Source organism: Diabrotica virgifera, chromosome 5 (genome assembly GCF_917563875.1).
Source record: "Diabrotica virgifera virgifera chromosome 5, PGI_DIABVI_V3a".
In the NCBI taxonomy this organism is placed as follows: domain Eukaryota; kingdom Metazoa; phylum Arthropoda; class Insecta; order Coleoptera; family Chrysomelidae; genus Diabrotica; species Diabrotica virgifera.
Window position 1 is genome coordinate 143,615,239 of NC_065447.1, and position 23,037 is coordinate 143,638,275.

General features: G+C 33.1%; 1 protein-coding gene across 2 annotated transcripts in view; it reads left to right on the forward strand.

The window, feature by feature from the left end:
- LOC126884457 (NFX1-type zinc finger-containing protein 1-like) overlaps positions 1 to 23,037 on the forward strand; it is a 297,539-nt gene that overhangs the window by 199,522 nt on the left and 74,980 nt on the right. For both annotated transcript variants that reach the window (XM_050650391.1, XM_050650392.1), the window contains exon 14: positions 3,228 to 3,462. In XM_050650391.1, the coding sequence (XP_050506348.1) occupies positions 3,228 to 3,462 (235 nt within the window). The remainder of the gene's footprint in view (positions 1 to 3,227; positions 3,463 to 23,037) is intronic.

Sequence of the window (23,037 nt, forward strand, 5' to 3'; positions counted from 1 at the left end):
AATTTAAATTTTTAAAATTTTTACTTTGAAACCAAATTTTTTCAAAAATAAGCACTTTGAATCGATGAAACTTACAGATCATATAAACACAACATAAGTAAAATAATTTGTGGAGCGGTAACGATTAATTTCATTTAAGTTGCTAATTAGGGGGTGGTCTTCCCGATTTTTTTTTTGCAAAAACAAAAGGGACCAACTTTATTTTGAGCGTAACTTGCTTAAATTTAATGCTAGAAACTTTTTGTAAAAACAGAAATAAAGCTTTTTTAAACACTTTAAAAAAGTTATAATGGGTTTTCCCCAAAAAGTGCTTAATTTTTTGGATATTTCACGTCGAAATATTCTATTTGAAATTTGGTGGATATGAATCTATTTTTCATTGGCTATAACTCTGGTTCTACGAGATCCAGAGACCTAAAGCGTACACCATTTTTTTATTTTTTTATAGGCTATATTTTTGCTAAGAACGTTTTTTCGACAAAATACTTACTTTTTGAGTTATTTGCGAAAAACCGTCTAAAAATGCGGTTATTTTGTTGAAAAATGAACATATTCACTCGCAAATAACTCGAAAAGTATTGACTTAGCGAAAAAGCTCTATAGAACAAAAGTTACTTAAAATTAGTCAGTTTATCCATTTCCGGACTTATTTTGGACATATATTTTTTCACCCCCAAGAGGGGGTGAAAGTCACCTCCAGGGCAAAAGCACACATCGTCACAATATCACTTTTTTTCTTTGACATATAAGCTATACGTATGCCAAATTTCATGTCAATCCAAGCGGTTCTTTAAAATTTAGAGCAAAAACCGTGAAAGAATTCGTCTATAACTTAATATTGTGAGGCGGTTGTAGGAAGGTAGGACCATAGTTTGGTTAAAAAATGTTTTAAAAAATTTATTCAAAGTTATCTAGATCATAAAAAAGTAATTATTTAGTTGTAGTTTGTAACTAGAACATCCTATATAGAAGGTCGTTTATCTTCTTAGTGACCAGATACGGTCTCTCCCAGGGCCATTGCAACTTGAAACTCAGACCTTTCCTTGTTCTTTTTTTATTTTTTCTTCTTTTTCTTAATCGTTAAATCCTTTTACCGTTATGTGCAAGCTTATCTTTTTGCTTTATTATTTTTATATTTTTTAATAATATAAAATGCGTAAACGAAACTTTGTATTAAGAAGACAAAATTGGTAGGCAATAATTATATCTAATTAATCGGATCCATTTACAAAACAATTTAGGCTAAGGCCAGACAGGCGATATTTTACGGCAGTACCTAAGCGCTGTAAAATGAAGCGGCAGTAGCTGCAGTAAAAAGCATGGCCAGACAGGGATCTAAATTACGGCGTGTCGCGAGATGGCCATCCACTGCACTCACCGTGGGACCCATTTTCGCGCTTCATTTTACTGCTCTTATTTAAATAATAAATATGTAAATTGTCGCCTGTCTGGCCTTAGCCTTAGCGAAATGCCACACGGGCGATAATTTACGGCGCCGTAAGAGCAGTAAACCCATTGGTTGACTAACTTCTCCACCAAATGTAGATGAAATAGGAGTTAGTCAACCAATGCCTCGTCAGGTTTACTGCTCTTACGGCGCCGTAAATTATCGCCCGTGTGGCCTTAGCCTTAGATGTATTAAGAGTTGACCTACCAATTTTTGGGTTCTTTCGCTTTCGCAGATTTTCTAGTTGATCGGTCTTACTGAGACGACCATATCAATATTTATTAAATAACCTATCCAATTAATATAGGTCATTCATTGCTTCTTATTTGTAAGTTTCTGCAAGCCGATTTTAATTGCTGTTCTCTAAAATCTTAAATGATTTAAAAGTTATAATAGAAAAATATTTACAGTATGGTGCAAATGAAAGGAATACATTCGTTATTTCATAGGCCGGCGATATTAAGTAAAAATGCTGAAAGATTATTTTTGTATTTTTAAAAAATGATTTTGTGACATATATATCTTACTATGGTTTGTTTTTAAACCAAGAGGAGTAAACTAAAAACACAGATTCACACCCAACAAAGTCACTAGAAAAATCACCAAATATATCTTCATTTTTGGTTGATCATATCGTCCTTCGACGGTAATCCATACATGTATATTTTACTAATACGTCGCTAAAGAGTTCTAAAAACAACTCTTTGTTATATAGAAGTAGACTAAAGATCTAAAAATTAAAGAAATAACGGAGAAAACACAAAAAATCGCCGATATAACTTAATTTACCTATGAAATTCCAGAAGTGTCAAATTTTCATAAATGTCAGTAGTGTCAAAATCTTATAACAGTGGAGTAAACTTGCCTGAGGTTGGACCAATTACAAACAAGCATTACGGCGCGGTAAATTTGAATTACTCCTATTGGTTTAAAAACAGACCATAGTACTAATCCATCTGGGACTAATTACCTAATCGATGATTTTTTAATTAGAATAGGGTTTATGTGCTAGCTCATGTGAAATGCTATTCTATTCTCTATTCGTTAATATAAACATTGACATAATTATCTATACCTACCTACAGGGTATAATTATATAATACAATGGTGTCCAATAAAAGTTTTTTTATTAAATTAATCTACACAAAAAGAAGAGTGTATGTAATTTATCTAATTCAAAATTTTACTACTGTAAGAAAACAGAAAAAATGTTTATTTTACAAATAAACATTGGTTTTCTCTTAAATTCAATGCTCACGCTGTCACCCACCTGCCTGTTGAAAGTTTTGAACATTGTATTTACCCGAAAAGCAATGTTTATTTGTCGAATATACATTTTTCTGTTTTCTGAAAGCAAAAAAGTGTATTTTGAATTAAATAAATTACCTACATACATTCTTCTTTTTGTGTCAATTAATTTAATTAAAAAACTTTTTTGAACACCCTGTATAAATAACTATGTTAATGTTTATATTGCTGAATAAAGAATTGAATAGCCTTTCAAATGAGCTAGCACATGATCCCTATTCTCATTTAAAAAAAATCATTGATTACATCACGTCCAGATGGATGACGTCACTAGTATGATGTATATTATGTCAAAAAATCATAATTTAAAAATAAAAATCTACCTTTTTCAGGATTTTCCTTAAAGTCGCCGGTTTACGAAGTAACGAATTTATTCCTTTCATTTTCACCATACTGTATGTATGTATAATAATTTTATAATTTTTCTCAAATTTCGATGAATGAATCGTTCAGTATATATTTATTTTAATAGGTAAAAAAATCCGTACCAGACTGCAATCACGTTATAAAAATTGAATGTAGAAATAAAGCTGAGAGAAAATACTGTATATTTCGTAAATGTCCCCGTATATTACCATGCGGTCATCAATGTAAGAAAAAATGTAACGAAACCTGTATAACAAGGTGTGAAGAATTGGTTAGTTGCAACATACCAAGCCCATGTGGACATATAATCAAGGAAATTCAATGTTATCAAAAAGAAAGTGGTAAGTATTATAGTTTTTTTTTAAGATAACGGATATCATTACGTAAAGGCGAGTTGACATTACTAGTGAATAACGAACGTGGCTCATGGTTACGTATTTTTCCCGTCCTATTGTTAGATATTTTATTATCTATTTTCAAACTCGAGCAGTACATTTGTATCTATGCATTACATTAATACAAATGTAGGTACTAAATGGTTATCATATATGATGAGGAGATTATATTAGGAGAAAAGAACAGGGAGATTATTACCTAATTTGTAAATACCTTCTTTTATTAACTCATAGTATACATCTGCACCAAGCAGAATATAAATTTTCGGATGGTTCGAAAAATCTACTATCAGCAAGAGTTATATTTGCAGGTAATTTTATAGAGTTAACATCTATTAATTGGCACCTGAGATAATTTACAAGAAATATTTTTAAGAACAGCACATGTTCTAGGAATTGAAAAGTCCTTAGAGTACCAGTTCTGTGGACATTATGAGTTTTGAGAAATGCCAGAAATATGTAAACTTCTTTTAAAGGTAGGGCATTTCATTTTAGAAATGAGATTTTTTGAGTCAAATGGGTTTTGACTTCCTAAACCAAGAACAGCCTTTGCTTGAACATAAGATCCATTTTTTCTATATGTATTTTATTACATTTTCCGTTGCTAACAAGACAAGTATTTCTAGTAGAGCACGCTGAGAGAACTGCGGAATTTTTATCTGGTGGAACTAAACATTTTCAGAGGGTTCGTTGGCGTTAGTGAGTCGAGTAGAAAGACTTGATTGCTGTGATTGATCAATTTGCAAATTCTGGTTCCTACCAGCTCGCCAATTATAGGAGTTGTGAGAGTTCATACGATTTGTCTGAACTGGAGAGTTTTGATTGTGATTTGATCGTGAGTGAGAGTTCTGAAAATTATCTACAGTATGTCCCTATCAGTTGGAGCCATATGGAAAAGTTTTTTATTATTAATTTTGCGAAAAAGATTCAACCATCAAATATCAAATTTTATGAGTATTATACGAGGTATGTCAAAAAGTTTGAATTTCACTCAAGAGTAAAGTAGCTTTATTTTTCAGAATATTGAAAATTGCTATTAAGAAAAGTTGTTTGAAATTAAAAACTATATTCCAATATGCAATTACATCCTTCTAATTGAAAAATATTTTTTTGAAAAATTATAGATATTAACATTATTTTCACTTATTTCAATTCTGATAACTCTTTTATTATTAATTTTACGAAAAAAAGTGATTCTTAATAAAAAGTTCTGCATGGTCTAAAACCTAAAATACAGCCATCTTTTGTCAAATTTAATTAATTTTATACGAGGTGTGTCAAAAAATATGAATTTCACTCAAGAGTAAAATACCTTTATTTTTCACAATATCGAAAGTTGTTATTATGAAAAGTTATTTGGAATTAAAAACTATGTTTCAGTATGTAATTATATCCTAATTAAAATATCTGAACTATAAAGGTACTTTACTTTTGATCTAAATTTATCTTTTTTGACATACCTCGTATAAAATTGATAAAATTTGATATAAGATGGTTGTATTTTAGGTTTTAGACCATCCAGAACTTTTTATTAAGAATCACTTTTTTTCGTAAAATTAATAATAAAGTTATCAGAATTGAACTAACTGAAAATAATGTTAGTAGTTATCCATAGTTTTTCAATTTTTTTTTTCAATTAGAAGGATGTAATTGCATATTGGAATATAGTCTTTAATTCCAAACAACTTATCATAATAGCAATTTTTAAATATTGTGAAAAATAAAGCTACTTCAGTGAAATTCAAACTTTTTGACATACCTCGTATAATATTCATAAAATTTGATATCTGATGGTTGAATCTTGCGTTTTGGGCCATGCAGAGCTTTTTATGAAGAATAACATTTTTTCGTAAAATTAATAATAAAGTTTTCCATATGGTTCTAACTTACATGGGCATACTGTATATGGAGAATTGTATGGTGCCTCTTATTACAAATAAAGCATCCCTGAGATGTACAATCTTTTAGTGTATGTTTGCTACCTAAACAATTGTAGCACACTGAATGAGTACGAATAAAATTATTTTTATCAGTGTGAATCAAATTAGAGAATTGTTGACAGGAATAAATTTTATGACCAGAAATATTACAATACAAGCATTTTAAATCACGTGAAATCTGAGGTTTTTGAATTTGAGAAATGTGAATGTAATGAAGTTTTGAATATTTTTTTAGTAGATTGTAAATATCGTTTAGTTTCAGTAGAATTAAGATTTTCTAATCTAAAGCATTACACCTAGATTAACTATTTAGATGGGAAATAAGCCACAATTAAATTGAAAAAATAATTTTATTGACGTTTCGAAGCCCAAATCGGGTTTCGTTGTCAAAATACAAAATACTATTAAAATAAACAAAAATGTTGCTAAGTAAAAAAATTCTTCTATAATTTATTTAATCTGACTCATTTATATTGGCAATTCAGACGTATATTATACATTTTAAAGTAGAAGACTTTAAAATGATATCGCCAATATTTATGAGTTGCGTTCCTGGGACGACTTTACTAAAAGATAGTTCATTCGATTACATGAAATCAATCCAAACTCAAGAATATCCGTCACAAAAAAATCATATCATGTGATATGTCTTTAACCCGGCACCTGCCACGTGGCCTTTCAGAGCGCCAACTGCCACGTGGGGTGCTCACAGCACCCCAAAACTTTTCTATGATCTAGTTGATGATAAACAGAATAATGGGCTGAATAACACAAATATACAATAAAAAACATGTTTTATTGACTTAGTAGCTATTATAAAATATTATAAAAGTTATAAAATAGCATTAAAAAGTTATTATAAACAAACTAAGTAAAACTCATTAGCAGCTATCATCGGATTCTTGTTCTTCTTCCTTGGGGTCAAAACATTTTTCACAAATATGTTTCATGTGATTTAGGCACATTTGTTGGTAACATTTTTCGCAGAAAAATTTTGTTTTTTTTTCATCCTGTCTTGGACAAATAGAGCGCCTTGCCTTTTTTCTGGGTGGTTCTGTTGCTTCGTTTAATTCAGTAGAGCCTACGATATATTTTGTTGCCCTCTCGCGTATTGCACGAGGAATGTGTGAGTTAGCTGCTCGGATTTTCAACCAATCTTGTACAAGATCGAACCCTAAGTCTTGTAGGTAAATCCTCCATTCAATTGTTTTGTTGTTGGTGTTATTCTCAGTGTGGATAATATGATAGATAGATAGATAGATAGATAGATAGATAGATAGATAGATAGATAGATAGATAGATAGATAGATAGATATGTTTATTGTTTCTAATGAAAAATCATATAACAAGAGGTTGAGTACAAATTATTACACATAAATAGTCGACGCTTAATGGAGATTTAGTTACAATTATTCATTTAATATAAATGAACGCAATCTGAGTGCATTAATAAAAAATGTACACAGTTCCTTAATCTCAGTGGGAGAATGGGTTGTATTTAAAAACAGAAAAAAGCTCTCGGTATTCTCTACAAATGATCGAATAAGGGGTGATCTAAAACACGAGTATAATGGACATTCCAACAAAATGTGGGAAAGAGTCTCTAATTTGTGTAAATTACATATTGAACAATTTTCAGTTTGGTCGATGTGATACGAAATCCCTTTATAATAAAATTTTATGTAAAGTTTAGAGCAAAGTCTGATTTGTGAAGAAAGTCTTGTAATATATATGGGAGTTTTTATTTGTAAATAGCTTTGCGGTTGCCTATTGTGTGAGAAATGTTTATAGTACAAAGAATAGCGAGAACTTGTTAATGCTGATAAGTCATCTTGGAAGAGTTTTTCTTTCATTTTTAATAACAAACCGTTTCTTTGATACCTCAGTAACCCCCATGATAAATTTTCCCAAGTTTCTATTGCATCAATTTCAGAAAAATAATTTTTTAGCTGAACTACCCAGTTATAATTCTCATTATTGTCATTATTGTTACATAGCTGACGAAGACGGTTATAACAAATTCTTGGATACCTAGAGGAGTCCATAAGTAAAATTCTCTCAAGCCAATTAAGTGATATTTTAAAAATTAAGTATTTTAAGTGAACTTGGCCAACTTCTAGCCTAACATAAGTATTGGGGGTATTTTTTGGTAGATGCAGCAGTCTCTTAAAGAAATTAGTTTGAATTTGTTCTAGAGTATTTGAGTAGCGCAGACCCCAGACAGATATACACTGAGAAAGACAGTTTAAAATAATGGAATTATATAATGTAATTCTCGTCTCCCATGAATTTACTACAAGAATAAAAAACCGCTAAACGCCGTAAAAATGAGTGGCGCATAAAATATTCCAGCTACAAAAGATCTGATATGAATATTACGTGGCGCGAAAATGGATTTTCATTTGATGCAAAACAAAATTCTAGTTTTATTTTAAAATATTTTTCCATAATATTTGCTAAATTTGAAGTAAACGCGCCACAAAAGAGTAACTTTGATACAGTTTGAATTTTGAAACTCTTTTGTGGCGCGTTTACTTCAAATTTAGCAAATATTATGGAAAAATCTTTTAAAATAAAACTAGAATTTTGTTTTGCATCAAATGAAAATCCATTTTCGCGCCACGTAATATTCATATCAGATCTTTTGTAGCTGGAATATTTTATGCGCCACTCATTTTTACGGCGTTTAGCGGTTTTTTATTCTTGTATCAGGAGTTTTTCAAAGTTATTTATAAATTAAATGTATGAAGTTGAATACAATGTTCCTCTATTACACGTCAAGCTTTATAAATGGTCACCTTTGTTGCATTATCTCCCAAATGATCTAGTGTCCATCGAATGTACACTAGATTTTTTTTATTCGAAATAGATTGAAAAAAAAATATTGAGATGGCCGGTAAATGAAGTCGGACTGCCCGTTGCCAGATCAAATTTAGCTTCGTAACCACTACAACTACATAAACCATTTCGGGAATAATCGTTAATTGGATTATACTTTTGTAGCTTAATAACTTCTAAACGGCTTAACCGATTTTGATTAGTAAACATGAGTTTGAAACGTATTGACCAGTAATATCTGATGGATCTAAGGTCAAGTATGATAACTGAAGCTATTACAGGAATTATTGAGCTTGAGAAACCGTTTTTCCCACAGGAAATAGATTTTATCATACTTATGAAGCCTATAACCTAAAAATTTCAAATTTTCCGGGATATGAGGTATACACCGTTAAATTCGTCTTGAGTCCTTCTACAAACGCTAAGTTATTGGCGCAATTCGTAGGTTGAAATGTTGAGTAATTGTCGAAAAACCAAAATTTTCAAAGTTTAGTTTTTCAGTTTTTCAGCTATACTGAGCCGTGTGTATGTCTGATCCTGACGGCTTAAACACCATTTGAAAGCTTAAGTCAACACTATTAATTTGATGTATTTGCGGTTCTCCTGGCTCTTCTTGATCCGAATATATATACCCCCAAAACATATGCCGTTTTGTACCTACTAAGTCCTATAGCTGGCTTATGGGTGGTCAAAAGTCACAAACTACACCGGTTCTAAATCGGCCCTGACCCCCTCTTCAAACACAGAGGAAAAATATCAAATCGGTTTAACTTTCAAACACACATACATATATATCCACAAACATTTTCCCTTTTTTAAATAAAAATTAAGTCACATTTCTAAGCTCTATAACTTTTGAATGGTATAACCGATTTTCAAAATTAGACATGCGTTGGAAAGGTAATGATCAGTTTTATTAGAAGCCGCAAAGGTTGGATTTAAATTTTTAAAGTTTTTGGGAGTTGTGGGGACGAGAACGAAAAACAGACCCTAAAGAGGAAGGGCCGTAAAATCTACACTCTTTGACCAAAATCGATGGTTGACATATAAATGGGTGACTTTTTTTTCTGAACTTTAAGATGGGAGTTGGCCCAATTTTCAATTCAGTCAGATTTAGAAAATCGAAAATTTCGTGTATATATAGTGTTACGTGTAGGGGGTGTGGGTGTGCGCTACTGGCGAGAACTGCCGTTCTCTGGTAATGTTCAAAATTAGACATGCGTTGGAAAGATAATGATCAGTACTGTTAGAAGCCGCAAAGGTCGGACTTAAATTTTCGAAGTTTTTGGGAGTTTTGGGGACCAGAACGAAAAACAGACCCTAAATAGGAAGGGCCGTAAAATCGACACCCTTGGACCAAAATGGATGGTTGACATATGAATAGGTGAGTCTTTTTCTGAACTTGAAGATGGGAGTTGGCACAATTTTCAATTCAGTCAGATTTAGAAAATTGAAAATTTCGTGTATATAATAGTGTCGCGTGTAGGGGGGTGTATTTCTGCGCCACTGGCGAGAACTGCCGTTCTCTGGTAATTTTTTCGATATAAAACTAACAGCTTCGATAACCAATAAATCGAAAACTATTAATTTTATCAAAAAAGTGTATAATGAACATTTTTTGCTTATAATTAATATTTTTACCAGCATTTGCGGTCAAAATATAATAAAAAATTTCCACCCTCGAGATGAGGTGGCAACCACCCCATGGTAAAAGCGTCTTTCGGCATCATATAGATTTTGATCCTTGGACTATCCACTACTTGTTGTCAAATTTTCAAGCAAATCTATCCATTCTGTAAAAATTGCGAAGTGAAAAATTTCAGTTCCTGGACTAATTATACTTTTGGAGCTCTATAACTTCTGAACGGTTTACCTGATGTTGATCACTAAACATGAATTTGAAACGTATTGACAAGTAGTATCTGACGCATCCAAGATCGAGTATGATAACTGAACGTATTACAGGAATTATTGAGCTTGAAAAACCGTTTTTCCCATAAGAAATAGATTTGATTATACTTATGAAGCCTATAACTTAAAAATTCGAATTTTCCCAGATATGAGGTATACACCGTTAGACGCGTCCTGAGTTCTTCTATGAACGCTCAGTTATTGGCGCAATTCTTAGGTTGAAATTTTGAGTAATTGTCGAAAAGCCAAAATTTTCAAAGTTTAATTTTTCAGTTTTTTGGCTCTGGTGAGCAGTGTATATGTCTCAGCTTGATCGATTAGGCGCCATTTGAAAGCTTAACTCAACCCTATTGATTTGGTGTATTTGCGGTTTTCCTGTCTTTCCTTGAACCTAAGATATATACGCCCAAAAAATATGCTATTTTGTATCTACCTAGTCCTCTAGCTGGCTTACGGGTAGTCAGAAGTCAAAAATTAGACCGGTTCTGAATCGGCCCTCACACCTTCTTGAAACACAGAAAAAAAAATTCAGATCGGTTTAACTTTTCCACACACATACATACATACATACATATCCACAATCATTTTCCATTTTTTAAATAAAAATTAAGTCATATTTCTTAGCTCGATAACTTTTGAATGGATTAACCGATTTTCAAAATTAAACATGCGTTGGAAAGGAAATGATCTGTGCTATCAGAAGCCGTAAAGATCGGGCTTAAATTTTTGAAATTTTTGGGAGTTTTGGGGACGAGAACGAAAAACAGGCTTTAAATGGGAAGGGCCGTAAAATCCACACCCTTGGACCAAAATGGAGAGGTAACATATGGATGGACGAGTCTTTTCCTAAACTTTAAGATGGGATTTGGCCCAATTTTCAATTCAGTCAGGTTTAGAAAATCGAAACTTTCGTGTATATATAGTGTCGCTTGTAGGGGTAAGAACTGTCACTGGTAAGAACTGTCGTTCTCTGTGGATTGCATTAGACAAGAGGTTCATTACTGCTCCTATAGACTGCTTGGCTCTAGCAATCGTAGTAACGGCCATCTCTCGAAATAACGAGGAACCACTAAACGTTACACCCAGATAATTAAATTTATTAACGCTTTCAAGTTTTTGACCATTTAGTAGGAATCCTCGCTCTTTGGAGAAATGGCCACCCCTCGAGAAGACTAAGATTTTGCTTTTGGAAGTGTTTATAGTCAGTTTATTCTGTGAGGTGTAGGTTTCCAATATTCGTAATTTGCGGGTCATGTCAACTTCTGATTCTCCTAATATTATCAAATCGTCGGCATAGAGTAATAGAAGAATATCAGTATTACCATCAATATTAATTCCCTTTGCCCCTGCCTCCCTAAAAAAGGCCTCCACATCTGAAAGAAAAATTGAGAACAAAGTCGGGCTTAAGCATTCTCCTTGAAGAACACCTTCCGTTATTTTATATTGTCGTGACAATTGTGAATTTGAGCGAACCTGGAAGGTAGCCGATGCGTACAGGAATCTAATTAATCTAATAAATTTAGCGCTAATGCCACACTGAAAAAGTTTGTTCCATAACAAGATATGTTCGACTGAGTCAAATGCTCTTTGGAGGTCTATAAAAGCAGCGAAGACTTTTCTTTTCTTAAGTCGCAGTTGTAGCTGAACAGCTGAAGTGAGGGTAAATATATTATCTAGACATCCCCTGCCTTGACGAAACCCATTTTGACATTCTGGAATAACGGAAGTATTGTCCAGCCATATCGTTAATCGATTAGATAATATCTGCGTGAATAGTTTAGTTAAACAGTTTACTAGAGCAATTCTTCTGTAATTCTCTGGATCTTCACGGGAACCTTTCTTGTGCAACATTGTTAATATAATATTAGACCAGGCTGAAGGCATAGTTTCGGTATCTAGAATACGATTGTACAAGCAATTTAAATATAATAGCCAATTGTTTGGGAGGTGTTTCAAGAACTCAAATGTAATATTATCTAGTCCGGGGGCTTTGCCATTTTTGCATTGTTTTAGGGTATTGCTAATTTCTTCAAGAGATATAGGGGCGTCCAAAATAGGACAACGAACGTCAAAAAAAAGAGTATTATCGACAATTTTCTCTTGCGAAATATTATTTAAAAATAATTCCCACGTGTGAATATCTAGATTAGTTTTAACTGTATTTCCCTTAAAATACTGGATCGTTTTCCAAAAGTTTTTTTGATCGCGAACGTTACTTAAAGCCTGCGTAAAATTGTTTGTATAAGATTTTTTCTTGTTATCAATCATTGTTTTATACTGCTTTTTACTAACCAAATAAGCATTTTTATAATTTGGTAGAAAGTTGTTGATTTTTGCTATTTTCAAATTTTGCTGAACAAACTTTTTTGAGTTGTAACATTCCTGATCAAACCAAGGTTTATTATTTTTTCTGGAGTTTTTTGGAGTATTAAATAATTTTTTCGATAAGCCAAGAAGCAAAGAGGTGTTAGTAATTATTGTTTCAACAAGCTTTTGGTATGAGTTTTCCAAGTCTGGCTCAAGCATACAGTTTAGTGAGTTTTTTAAAGTATGATAAAATGCTAATGCGTAGTTTTCATTCCAAGATGGAATTAATGTGTATTCTGGATTGTTGGACTGCTGTGTACATTTTTTATTTATAGTTGACGGTAAATTTAATATCAGCCTTAAAGGGAAGTGACTTCCAGAGGAGGCAAAATATTCCAAAACCTGGAGACTTTCTATTAAAGAAATTTGAATATTTTGCATCCATAGCAAGTCGACAACACTATTACCTGCAGAAGCACAGTAAGTAAATTGACCCGGTATGTCACATTTAGTTCTCCCATTCAAGAGAGTGAATGAATTTTCGTCCATAAAGTTGAGAAGAATTTCACCTTTGCGATTAAAAATACCGTCACTACTTATTCTATTAGCGAAAATATTACTGTAAGAAATTAGTTCTAGTGGTACTTCACCAGAAGACCCCATTCGGCAATTAAAGTCTCCACCTATCAAAACAGGAGTGTTTGGATACGCATTGTTTACTTCTTGCAAAGAAAAATTGAAAAGTTCTAAAATGCTATCAATGTCTAAGTTAGGCTTAAAGTAAACATTGCTTATAATTATCTCCCAACTGTTACAGGATATTAAACAAGTTAACCAGTACAGTGACTTATCTAAAACACACACATTTAAAGGTTTTTTCACAAAAGTTATTAAACCTCCACTGGCCCTGCCGCGAGATTTATCACGAACGGCGTTAGAAAAACAAACATTGTAATTGTCCAAAAATATGGATGATGGCTGATACAACAACCATGTTTCAGATATGCAAAAAACCGAGATGTCCCTAGAAAAATTAGAATTCACGAAATCTTCAATATGGGAAAAGCCAGTAGAATTCCAAAAAGCAATTTGTAATGATTGCTATTTTTCCTGTGAAGTTGTGGTATTTTTTGATGATTTTGATCCTCGGTCTCTTGGTGGTGATATTTCTTCATCCCTGCTTCTTTTGGAGCTGTTAACGTTTTCATTGGCTGCGACAATTTTTGGAACATTGTTAATGTAGCGTATGGTAACAGATTTTCCATCTCGCTTGAGAGAATCCAGTTCTTTTCTTAAATTGTTCAGTTCCTGCATTTGTAAAGGTGTTTGGTCTGCTTTAATAGATATATTTGGGTATGTTTTACGACAGAGGTTATTTTTATTGCGTAGTATGTCCCTAACAATATATTTTTTACTCATTTCGGCTCGAATTGGTCGATTTTTACCATGCACTGGTTTTCCAATTCTACTAACTGATGAAATTTGTACTTCTTTGCCGATATTTAACAAATTTAAAATTTCTAGAGTGTTAGCCATATCTGAATGTGAAGTTGCATTAAGCTCTGGTAGTCCGAAAACTATTATGTTGTTTTCTCGCTTAATCCTTTCACAAGTTTCAGCATACATTTCAGGCAGAGAAAACCCCTCGGGAGAACCACTATTGGCTATTTTTTCAACTTTTGTAGCTAGATGATCGTGTTCGATTTTTAATTCAGATATATTATTGATACATAAAGCAATTTGGCTGGCATGTGTTGCAATTTGTTCATTTAGATTCGAGATAGATTGTTGGCAAGCACTAATATTTTGTTTACATTCCGAAATTCCATTTTTTAGATCATCAAGTCTCCCTATAAGTGCATTAAAATGGGATATATTGAGTGATTGTGTACAATCAACTTCACAATGATTGCAAATATGCTCCTGTACGAGTTTATTTGACGGATTTTGGCTAAGTGATGTACACTTTCTGTGGGCGACGCTTTTACATACTGAACATGAGACTTCATCGGGGCCTGTTAGAATCGAGTTCGAGCAAACAGAACAAGTGGGAGGCATTGTGGTTGACCGTGAATTGATAATAATGGTAATGAATGATTGATATCAGTATAAAATGTCAACAATTTTGATTTGGCTAAATTAAATCCAGGTTTCCTTTTTGGTATTCGAATGGTTTTCACTTGTAGTAAGAAAAGTGTAACTTACAGTTTGTAGTGCAGCACACTGAGTGGCCTTTTTTCACTTTTAAATACAGAACTGTTAAATTTCCTGACTTTACGCACTATACTTAACAACATACATGTGTTCACGTCTGCGGTCGGCACTCAACCGTGTGGATAATATGGCTATTGATGCCAGCTATGTCGAGCATTCTAAAAAATACAACTAATGGCCATCTTCGACATGTTCTGGCAGTGGAATATGAACCGCATAGCTCATCCACCTTATCCACGCCGGATTTAGTTTGGTTGTAAAATGTAATTATATTTGGAAGATTCTTATCGCTTGTTCTCGCATCAATGGAATCGTCTTCTAAATGCATTGAAGATAACAAATTCTGAACTTTTTAGGGCTCTTCCTTTAGTTTCCACAAACTGTCTAGGTATCTCTCTTTTATTTTTACGCATAGTTCCGACATACGTCAACTTCTTTTGTAGCAAATCTACGGCAAGTGGAACACTCGTGAACCAATTATCTCCAGTAATGTTGCGACCAGAACCCCAAATTGGCGTAGATAGCCGCATAACTATGCTATTCGTACTGTTTGATACCACATAAGGTCCTTCAGGTTGTTGACCTACATATATTTCAAATGTCAATGAGTACCATGTTTTGGCATCGGCAATACTAAATATTTTTATGCCATACTTAGCTGGCTTACTCGGTATATATTGCTGAAACGAACATCGTCCTCTAAAAGAAACCAGCTGTTCATCAGTAGTGCAGTATTCAGATATGGAATACACTTTTACGCAATTATTTTGAAATATTGTAAAAATATCACGGATCGGAGCAAGCTTATCAATTTTACGTCTTTCACTGCGTGTCTATGTCGTCAAAACGAAGGCATTTTAGTAGCATGAAGTACCTCTGGAGACTCATTGTTGTTCTGAAAATGGCTATGCCCACTCTACCTTCTGACCACAAATCCTCCATGTTTTGACGTCTAGGACGAATAGACCCAGCAATATATAGTAAACCAAACAACGCCTTCAGTTCTGCCACGCATGTTTGATAACTATGTTTTTTTTTTCATCGCCGGTTTGTTGTTGAAGGTAGAATTTACTATTATTTCAATAATATTTTCATCTATGAACAAGCTCCAACATTCCAAAACTGTCTTACAATTTTTTGCACACTGTTTTACACCAGATGAACAAGCAAGAAGGTTCTGCGCTGGTGTACGAACATTTCTATTCCCCTTTGTAGTTCTCCATTTTGTAGACCCGTCCTTTCCTACAAGAGTACTTACATCTAAAACAGTTTCTTCGTAGTCCGAAGCTGCTGACGTTTCTGAATCGGAATTGTGATCGCTAAATTGGGTAGCATCTATACTTCAGAATCGGATGAATTTTCAATATCTGCTATATCATCTTGTTCTATCTCTTCTAGAAGAGCTCTCAAACGATTTTGTTCCTTTTCGTATGAAGCCATAATATATTAGGCGTGAAGTAAAATATCTAAAAAAAAAATACAGAATTATTTAGTATGCAAACTAAAAGCTCTCAAACGATTTTGTTCCTTTTCGTACGAAGCCATAATATATTAGGCGTGAAGTAAAATATCTAAAAAAAAAATACAGAATTATTTAGTATACAAACTACAGTAAAACCTGTCAGTAACGGCCACTAAAAATGAAAGAACTATTGGCCGGTACTGCCAGTTTTTGTAGTCTACATATAATTGGTTTGGGGAATGTTTAAACTGGCCGTTAGTATAGGTGGCCGATTTTGGCAGGTGGCCGGTGAAATAGGTTTTACTGTATATAATAATTTAAATCATTTATTGTAATGAAAAACTCTAAATATACCAACCTGTTTATCAAAAACACAAAACCAAACTAAAACTTAAACTGCCAGATGGAGATCTGATGACACCCCAGGTCAACTTTATAGCTACAAGGTCAGAATGCCACTAAATATCCACTTCAAAAGCAAATAGATATATGCTGAATAGTATTCTAGAAAGCTACTATGACGCTCAGCAGTGTTGACAAACTTGAAATATGAAATATTTGATGAAAATTACTTATGGGGTGCTGGTAGCACCCCACGTGCCAGGTGGCGGGTTAAAAAGTTAGAGATTCCATAGTAAATCCGTGGGAAAACCAGGAAAAAACCTCGTGATACTATCCCGACATCGTAAGTATTTGGTCTTACATATAATTTACTTTCAAAAAACTAATACCAAATTCTGACTTTAATATGTTTGAATTATAAATAATATTAATAATACATAGATATACAATAAGTAATACTAAAATATAAAATTTGTACTAACTCGATATGTTATTGACTTACTAATCGTGGTATTTTCTTTCTATTGACTTCCTCTTTTATTATGGGTAACCACATCCTACTGCATTCTACCGAGGAATTTGCGACACAATTGGTTTCATTTAGCATAATTAGAGCCGCTTCTTTGATTTTTCTCTTTTTACTATCTGATTCTTTCAGGACTATACTTGAATCTCTCCACTGAACTCTATGTTCATTATCCCATGCGTGTTGACATATTTGAGATCTATCAAATTCCCTATTTTTAATATAAGACTGATGTTAACTTATTCTAACGTTTAATGGTCTTGATGTTTCACCTAAATAAAATTGTTCGCATTCAAAGTATTTTATAAATGCAATTCTTTGTTCTTTCTTGTTCATCGTTAGGTTAAGTTTTAGATAGAATAGATCTCAATGTGTCTGTTGTTTGAATGTTGTTGAAATGTTGAATTTATTTCCTAATCTTTGTCATACAACGCACTGAGTCGAATAGAATATGGTGACAAGAAAGTGACAATTTTAAATATTTGACATGCCATCGGGGGTATTTTGAGTTGTTGATTAAATAATATCGATAGTGTATTTGATAAATAATTTATTCATGGCGTGAACTTAAAGATATTCAAAATTGTAAGCGCTCCATAGTAGCAATATATTATTAAAAAATCACTTTATCACTTTTCCTCTTTTCTCGATTGAATATTAGTTTTTGTTGTACAGTATATAAATTATTACAATCACTTAATATACAGGGTGTCCAGAAACTCTACCGACAAACGAAGACAGGAGATTCCTCAGATAATTTTAAGACAATTTAACCCAATTCACCTAGTCCGAAAATGCTTCTTAAGGGAGCTAGAGCTCTTTGAAGATGGCGTCATGAAATTAGTTTTTCTTAAATACCTCCAGAACGCTTCTATTTAGAAAAACGAAAATTGGTAAGCATATTTACTTTTCAGAGATGAATCGATTCCATCCATTGCAAATTTCTAGTACCGGTCATAGGCGTGCGTTTTGGGTAGAGCAACGGGTATTTTATCGCATAACTTTTTTGTCCTGAACTTTTATGCATTTTTGACACCGGTTTATTAAATTGTGAGGTATTCTAGTACTAAAAGGTACTCTTGATTTAAGTCGGTAGGACACACCGTTTTCTAGAAAAATCGATTTGAAAGTTTTTCGTTTTTGGAATTTGAAAAAAAATTGAAAGAACTTTTCAACAAAAAACGAAGTATTTTACCAACATAAAGTAAGAGTAACTTTTAGTACTCGAATACCTCATAATTTAATAATCTAGTGTCAAAAATGCTCAAAAATTCAAGACAAAAAAGTTATGCTATAAAATAACTGTTGACCTACCCAAAACGGACGCCTATGACCAGTACTAGAAATTCGCAATTAATGAAATCGATTTATCTCTGGAATATAAATAAATGTACCAGTTTTCGTCTTTCTAAACAGTTTTTTTTTTAATTTTTTTTTTAATTCAAACAGCGAAAAGTTTTCAAATCGATTTTTCTAGAAAACGGTGTGTCCTATCGACTTAAAACAAGAGTACATTTTAGTACTAAAATACTTCCCAATTTAATAATCCAGTATCAGAAATGCAAAAAAGTTAAAGATAAAAAAGTTATGCGATAACATAACCGTTGCCCTACCCAAAACGGACGCCCATGATCGGTACTAGAAATTTGCAATGGATAGATTAGATTTATATCTTGAAGATAAATACGCGTACCAATTTTTGTTTTTCTAAATAGAAGCGTTCTGGAGGTATTTAAGAAAAACTAATTACAAGACGCCATCTTCAAAGAGCTCTAGCTCCCTTAGGAAGCATTTTCGGACTAAGTGAATTGGGTTAAATTATCTTAAAATTACCTGAAGAATCTCCTGTCTTCGTTTGTCGGTAGAGTTTCTGGATACCCTGTATAGTGAAAAAATTATCAGTAGTAATTGCACAAGAGCTCTAAAATTATCGAATTTTTCCCGAGTGACACTTCGACAGTTTTAATTTCACGACCCGAAGGAGAGTGAAATTATGTCGAAAGTGTCACGAGGGCAAAAATTCGATAATAATTTTAGAGATCGAGTGCAATTTGTTGCGATTATTTCATGAATAAAACTCTTCGAAACCAAAATTTTATTGTAATTTATTTATGTAAGTACAAATTAGTACAAATTTTATGTAAGTGCAATTAAACACACAGTTGTTATAAATATTTGACGGTTGAAAGTCATCACTTTTATAACTTTTAAAACATTAATTGCCATTAATGTCACTGACGACGTAATATACTTGACGACGGAATATTATCAAAAATTATCAGTTTAATTTTTATTTCTGTAGCTTTCTATTGGTCAGAATCTCCTATGATTTAAATAATGATATTAATTAACTGAATTAATAATTTAAGCAATTATACAATTAACAGTTATCCAAGAACATTCAAGAGCCATCTCTTTAAAGTTAATGCTGACATTGTCAAGCAATGTTTACATATCCATACCAGTGAGAATTTTACTACACGTAATTTGCCGTGTAAAGACAGAAAAAGTAGGGATAGCCGTAAAATATTTGCGCCTACACTCTTAATGTGAGAATTAATTAAAGCTAAATTATTATCATACCTTTTTTCAAGAATTTCAATATCTTAGTAGATATTTCAATATCTACTAAGAAATTTGCATTGGTAACATTAAGTGAATATATTAAAGTTAAAGTTTCTCCTTTTAAATATGATTAAAGATAGATAAATTGTTGAACATTAGTAAGACCTTGGTCTTCTTTGATTAGAGATGTATATAATTGGTACAAAAGTAACAATTTTTGCAATTAATCTTGAAAAATAGGGTTTGATATTTGAGGTAATTTAATAACTGAATGTGAAATTTTATTTGTCTGACTATTAATATTAAAACAACTATCAGCATGACCTGATGGCTGTGAATTATTTGTTAATTTACGCCTAATTTTGGCCAAAGTTTGACAATACAGATCTTCCAACTCATCTCTGTCCTCTACATCAAGTTTTTCTTCTTCTTCTTTTATATAGGCAGTACTGCCTGTTTTTCTTCAACGGTGCCTTTCATTCTGCCCCTAAGTTGTCATTCCATCTTTTCCTTGGGCGTCCTATACTTCTCCTGCCTAACGGTGACTTGTCCCTGGCTATTCTTACTATCCTTGATTCAGACATCCTGCTTATGTGCTCATTCCACTCTTCTTTTCTGTTCTTTACCCAGGTATTTATATTGTCTACTCCACATATGCGTCTGATTTCCTCACTTCTTACCCTATCCTGTAGTCCTTTTCCAGCAATCCTTCTTAAGATCTTCATTTCGTTGGTTTCCAGATGTCTTTGTGTTTTGCTTGTATCTGGTCTTGTTTCGGCCGTGTAAGTCAGAACTGGCCTAATAACTGACTTATATATTCGGGCCATTGTTTCCAATCTTAGGTGTTTGTTTTTCCAAATTGTGTCGTTTAGGCATCCGGCCGTTCTACTGGCTTTAATTATTTGGTCTTTTACCTCTTCTTCGATATTGTTGTCGGCTGATAGATTCATTCCCAGATATTTGAAAGTCATTACTTGTTGTATAATTTGATTGTCTAACTCCAATTTGCATCTTATTGGTTTTTTGCCAATTACTAAGCTTTTTGTTTTTTAGACTGATATTTTCATATTCATTTCTTTTGCGTTAATGTTGAACTCGTGCAATAATCTTTGTAGGTCGTCTTCGCACTCTGCTACTAACACGGTGTCATCAGCGTAACAGAGTATTTTTATCTCTCTATTGCCCATTTTGTACCCTCTTTTTTTCTTCACTTGTTTTATTATTGCATCCAATATTATGTTAAACAGTAGAGGGCTTAGTGAATCTCCTTGCCGGATTCCTGTGTTTGTTTCTATGGGTTCTGTTATTATTCCATTGACTTTCATCTCTATTTTATTTCTTACATATATGTTTTCTATCAGTTTTATGATATCCAGTGGTAAATTTTTCTCATATAGAAGGTGTATCACATCTTTTAATTGGATTCTATCAAACGCTTTCTCTAGGTCTATGAAACAGAAAAAGGCTGGTTTGTTATATTCTAATGATTTCTCCGCTATTTGCCTTATCACAAAAACTGCATCGTTACATGATCTTCCACTTCTAAATCCTTGTTGTTCATCCGATATATTTATGCACGCCATTATTTTCTCCATGAGTATTTTTGTTGTGAGTTTCAGTATAGTGCTCAGTAAATTTATCCCTCTATAGTTACTGGGGTCTGCCCTATCACCTTTCTTAAATAACGCTATCATTTGAGTGGTTCTCCATTCATCTGGAATTCTTCCTGTATTTATTGTTTTACTTATAAGGATATTCAGTTCTTTGTGAAGTCTATCTCCTCCGTACTTTAAAAGTTCATTAGCTATTCCATCTTTCCCAGGAGCTTTTCGATTTTTCATCTTTTTTAAGGCGTTCTTTATATCTTCCTCTTTAGTTTCTGTTTTCTCATCCGATTCTAATCGTGGTGTTTCCAGTTCTTTGTGATTAGCTGTTTGATAAAGGTTTTTTAAGTAAGTTGTCCATGTATTTGTATCAATATGTTTTACTTCTATCAATTCCTTCATCTCTGCTCTTTGACCTCTTATCATTTTCCACATTTCCCTTTGCATCCCATAAAAGTCGTGCTCCATCTCTTTTGAAAATGCTTCCCAATGTTCTGTTTTCTTCCTTCTTACTATTGAGTTTAATTCATTTCGTACTCTTTTATATTCTTCATATGTTTGTCTCGTTCTTTTGGACTTGTATTCTAGGTAGATTTTCTTTTTTTCTTGGCATTTTATTTTTATTTCTTCACAGAACCATGGAGTTCTCCTTTTCTTTCGTATATGGTTACTTATCTTACGTTCTCCAAGTGCTTCCGTTGCTGCCATTTTGATATTATCTCTTATCTTCCTCCAACTTTCTTCTATGTCTTCATCCGGTGTAATGTAGTTTTCATTCAGTACTTTTTGCAATCTTCTCTGGTATAGATCTCGTGTTGACAAGTCTCGTAGCTGTTCTACCTTTATTCTTGTCTCACATTCAACAGGGTCTTCTTTCCTGTTTCTTTGTAGCTCTATTCTGATTTTTCCAAGTACTAGGTTGTGATCGCTTCCAATATTAGCTGCACTTAAACATCGTATGTCTAGTACTTGAGAGTGGTGGATGTTTCTGTTTGTCAATATATAATCAATAACGGATCTGTGTCCTCTTGTATTTTGGAATGTATATTTTTGTTGATCTTTGTGTCTGAAGAACGTATTGTTTATTCGAAATTCGTTCTGAGAGCAAAAGTTAATAAGTAGTTCTCCATTTTCATTTTTGTTGTCTTCATTGAATCGTTGCTTTATTCCTGGTATAATTATGTTACCGACTCTTGCGTTCATGTCTCCTAAAATGTATATTATTTCATTGGCTGGTATTTCGTCGACTGTTTGTTGAAGCTCGTTATAAAAGTGGACTCTGTCGACTTCAGGTTTGCAGTTTTCTGGGCTATAAACTCCTATGATATTCTTTTGCTTCTCTAATTTGATCTTAGTAACTACGATTCTTTCTGATATATATTGACATTCATATATGTTATCTGCCCATTTTTTGTGTATCATTAAGGCCACGCCTTCTTTGGCTCTCATATTTTTTGGTACACCACTATAGATCAAGAAGTATTCCCCAAGCCACATCTGTCCTTTTCCTTTCTTTTTTGTTTCCTGTATCGCGCATATCTCTATCTTATTTTCTCTCAGTTCCTTTTCTAACTCCTGGTCTCTGTTGTTCAATGATTTTATATTCCATGTTGCAATTCTGAGTATATTTTTCCTATTCTTTGTCCTGATTCTCGCCGTTTTCGTCATCTGTGTATCCGTCCTGTTCCGAGGCATCCCGTTGGTTCTTTGAGCATTGCTTCATTTTACGATAGGTAGGTTGCTAACCTCGCCTATTAACCCTCCACTTTTATCCGGGCTTGGGACCGGCTGTGATGACTACCAAGCTACTCG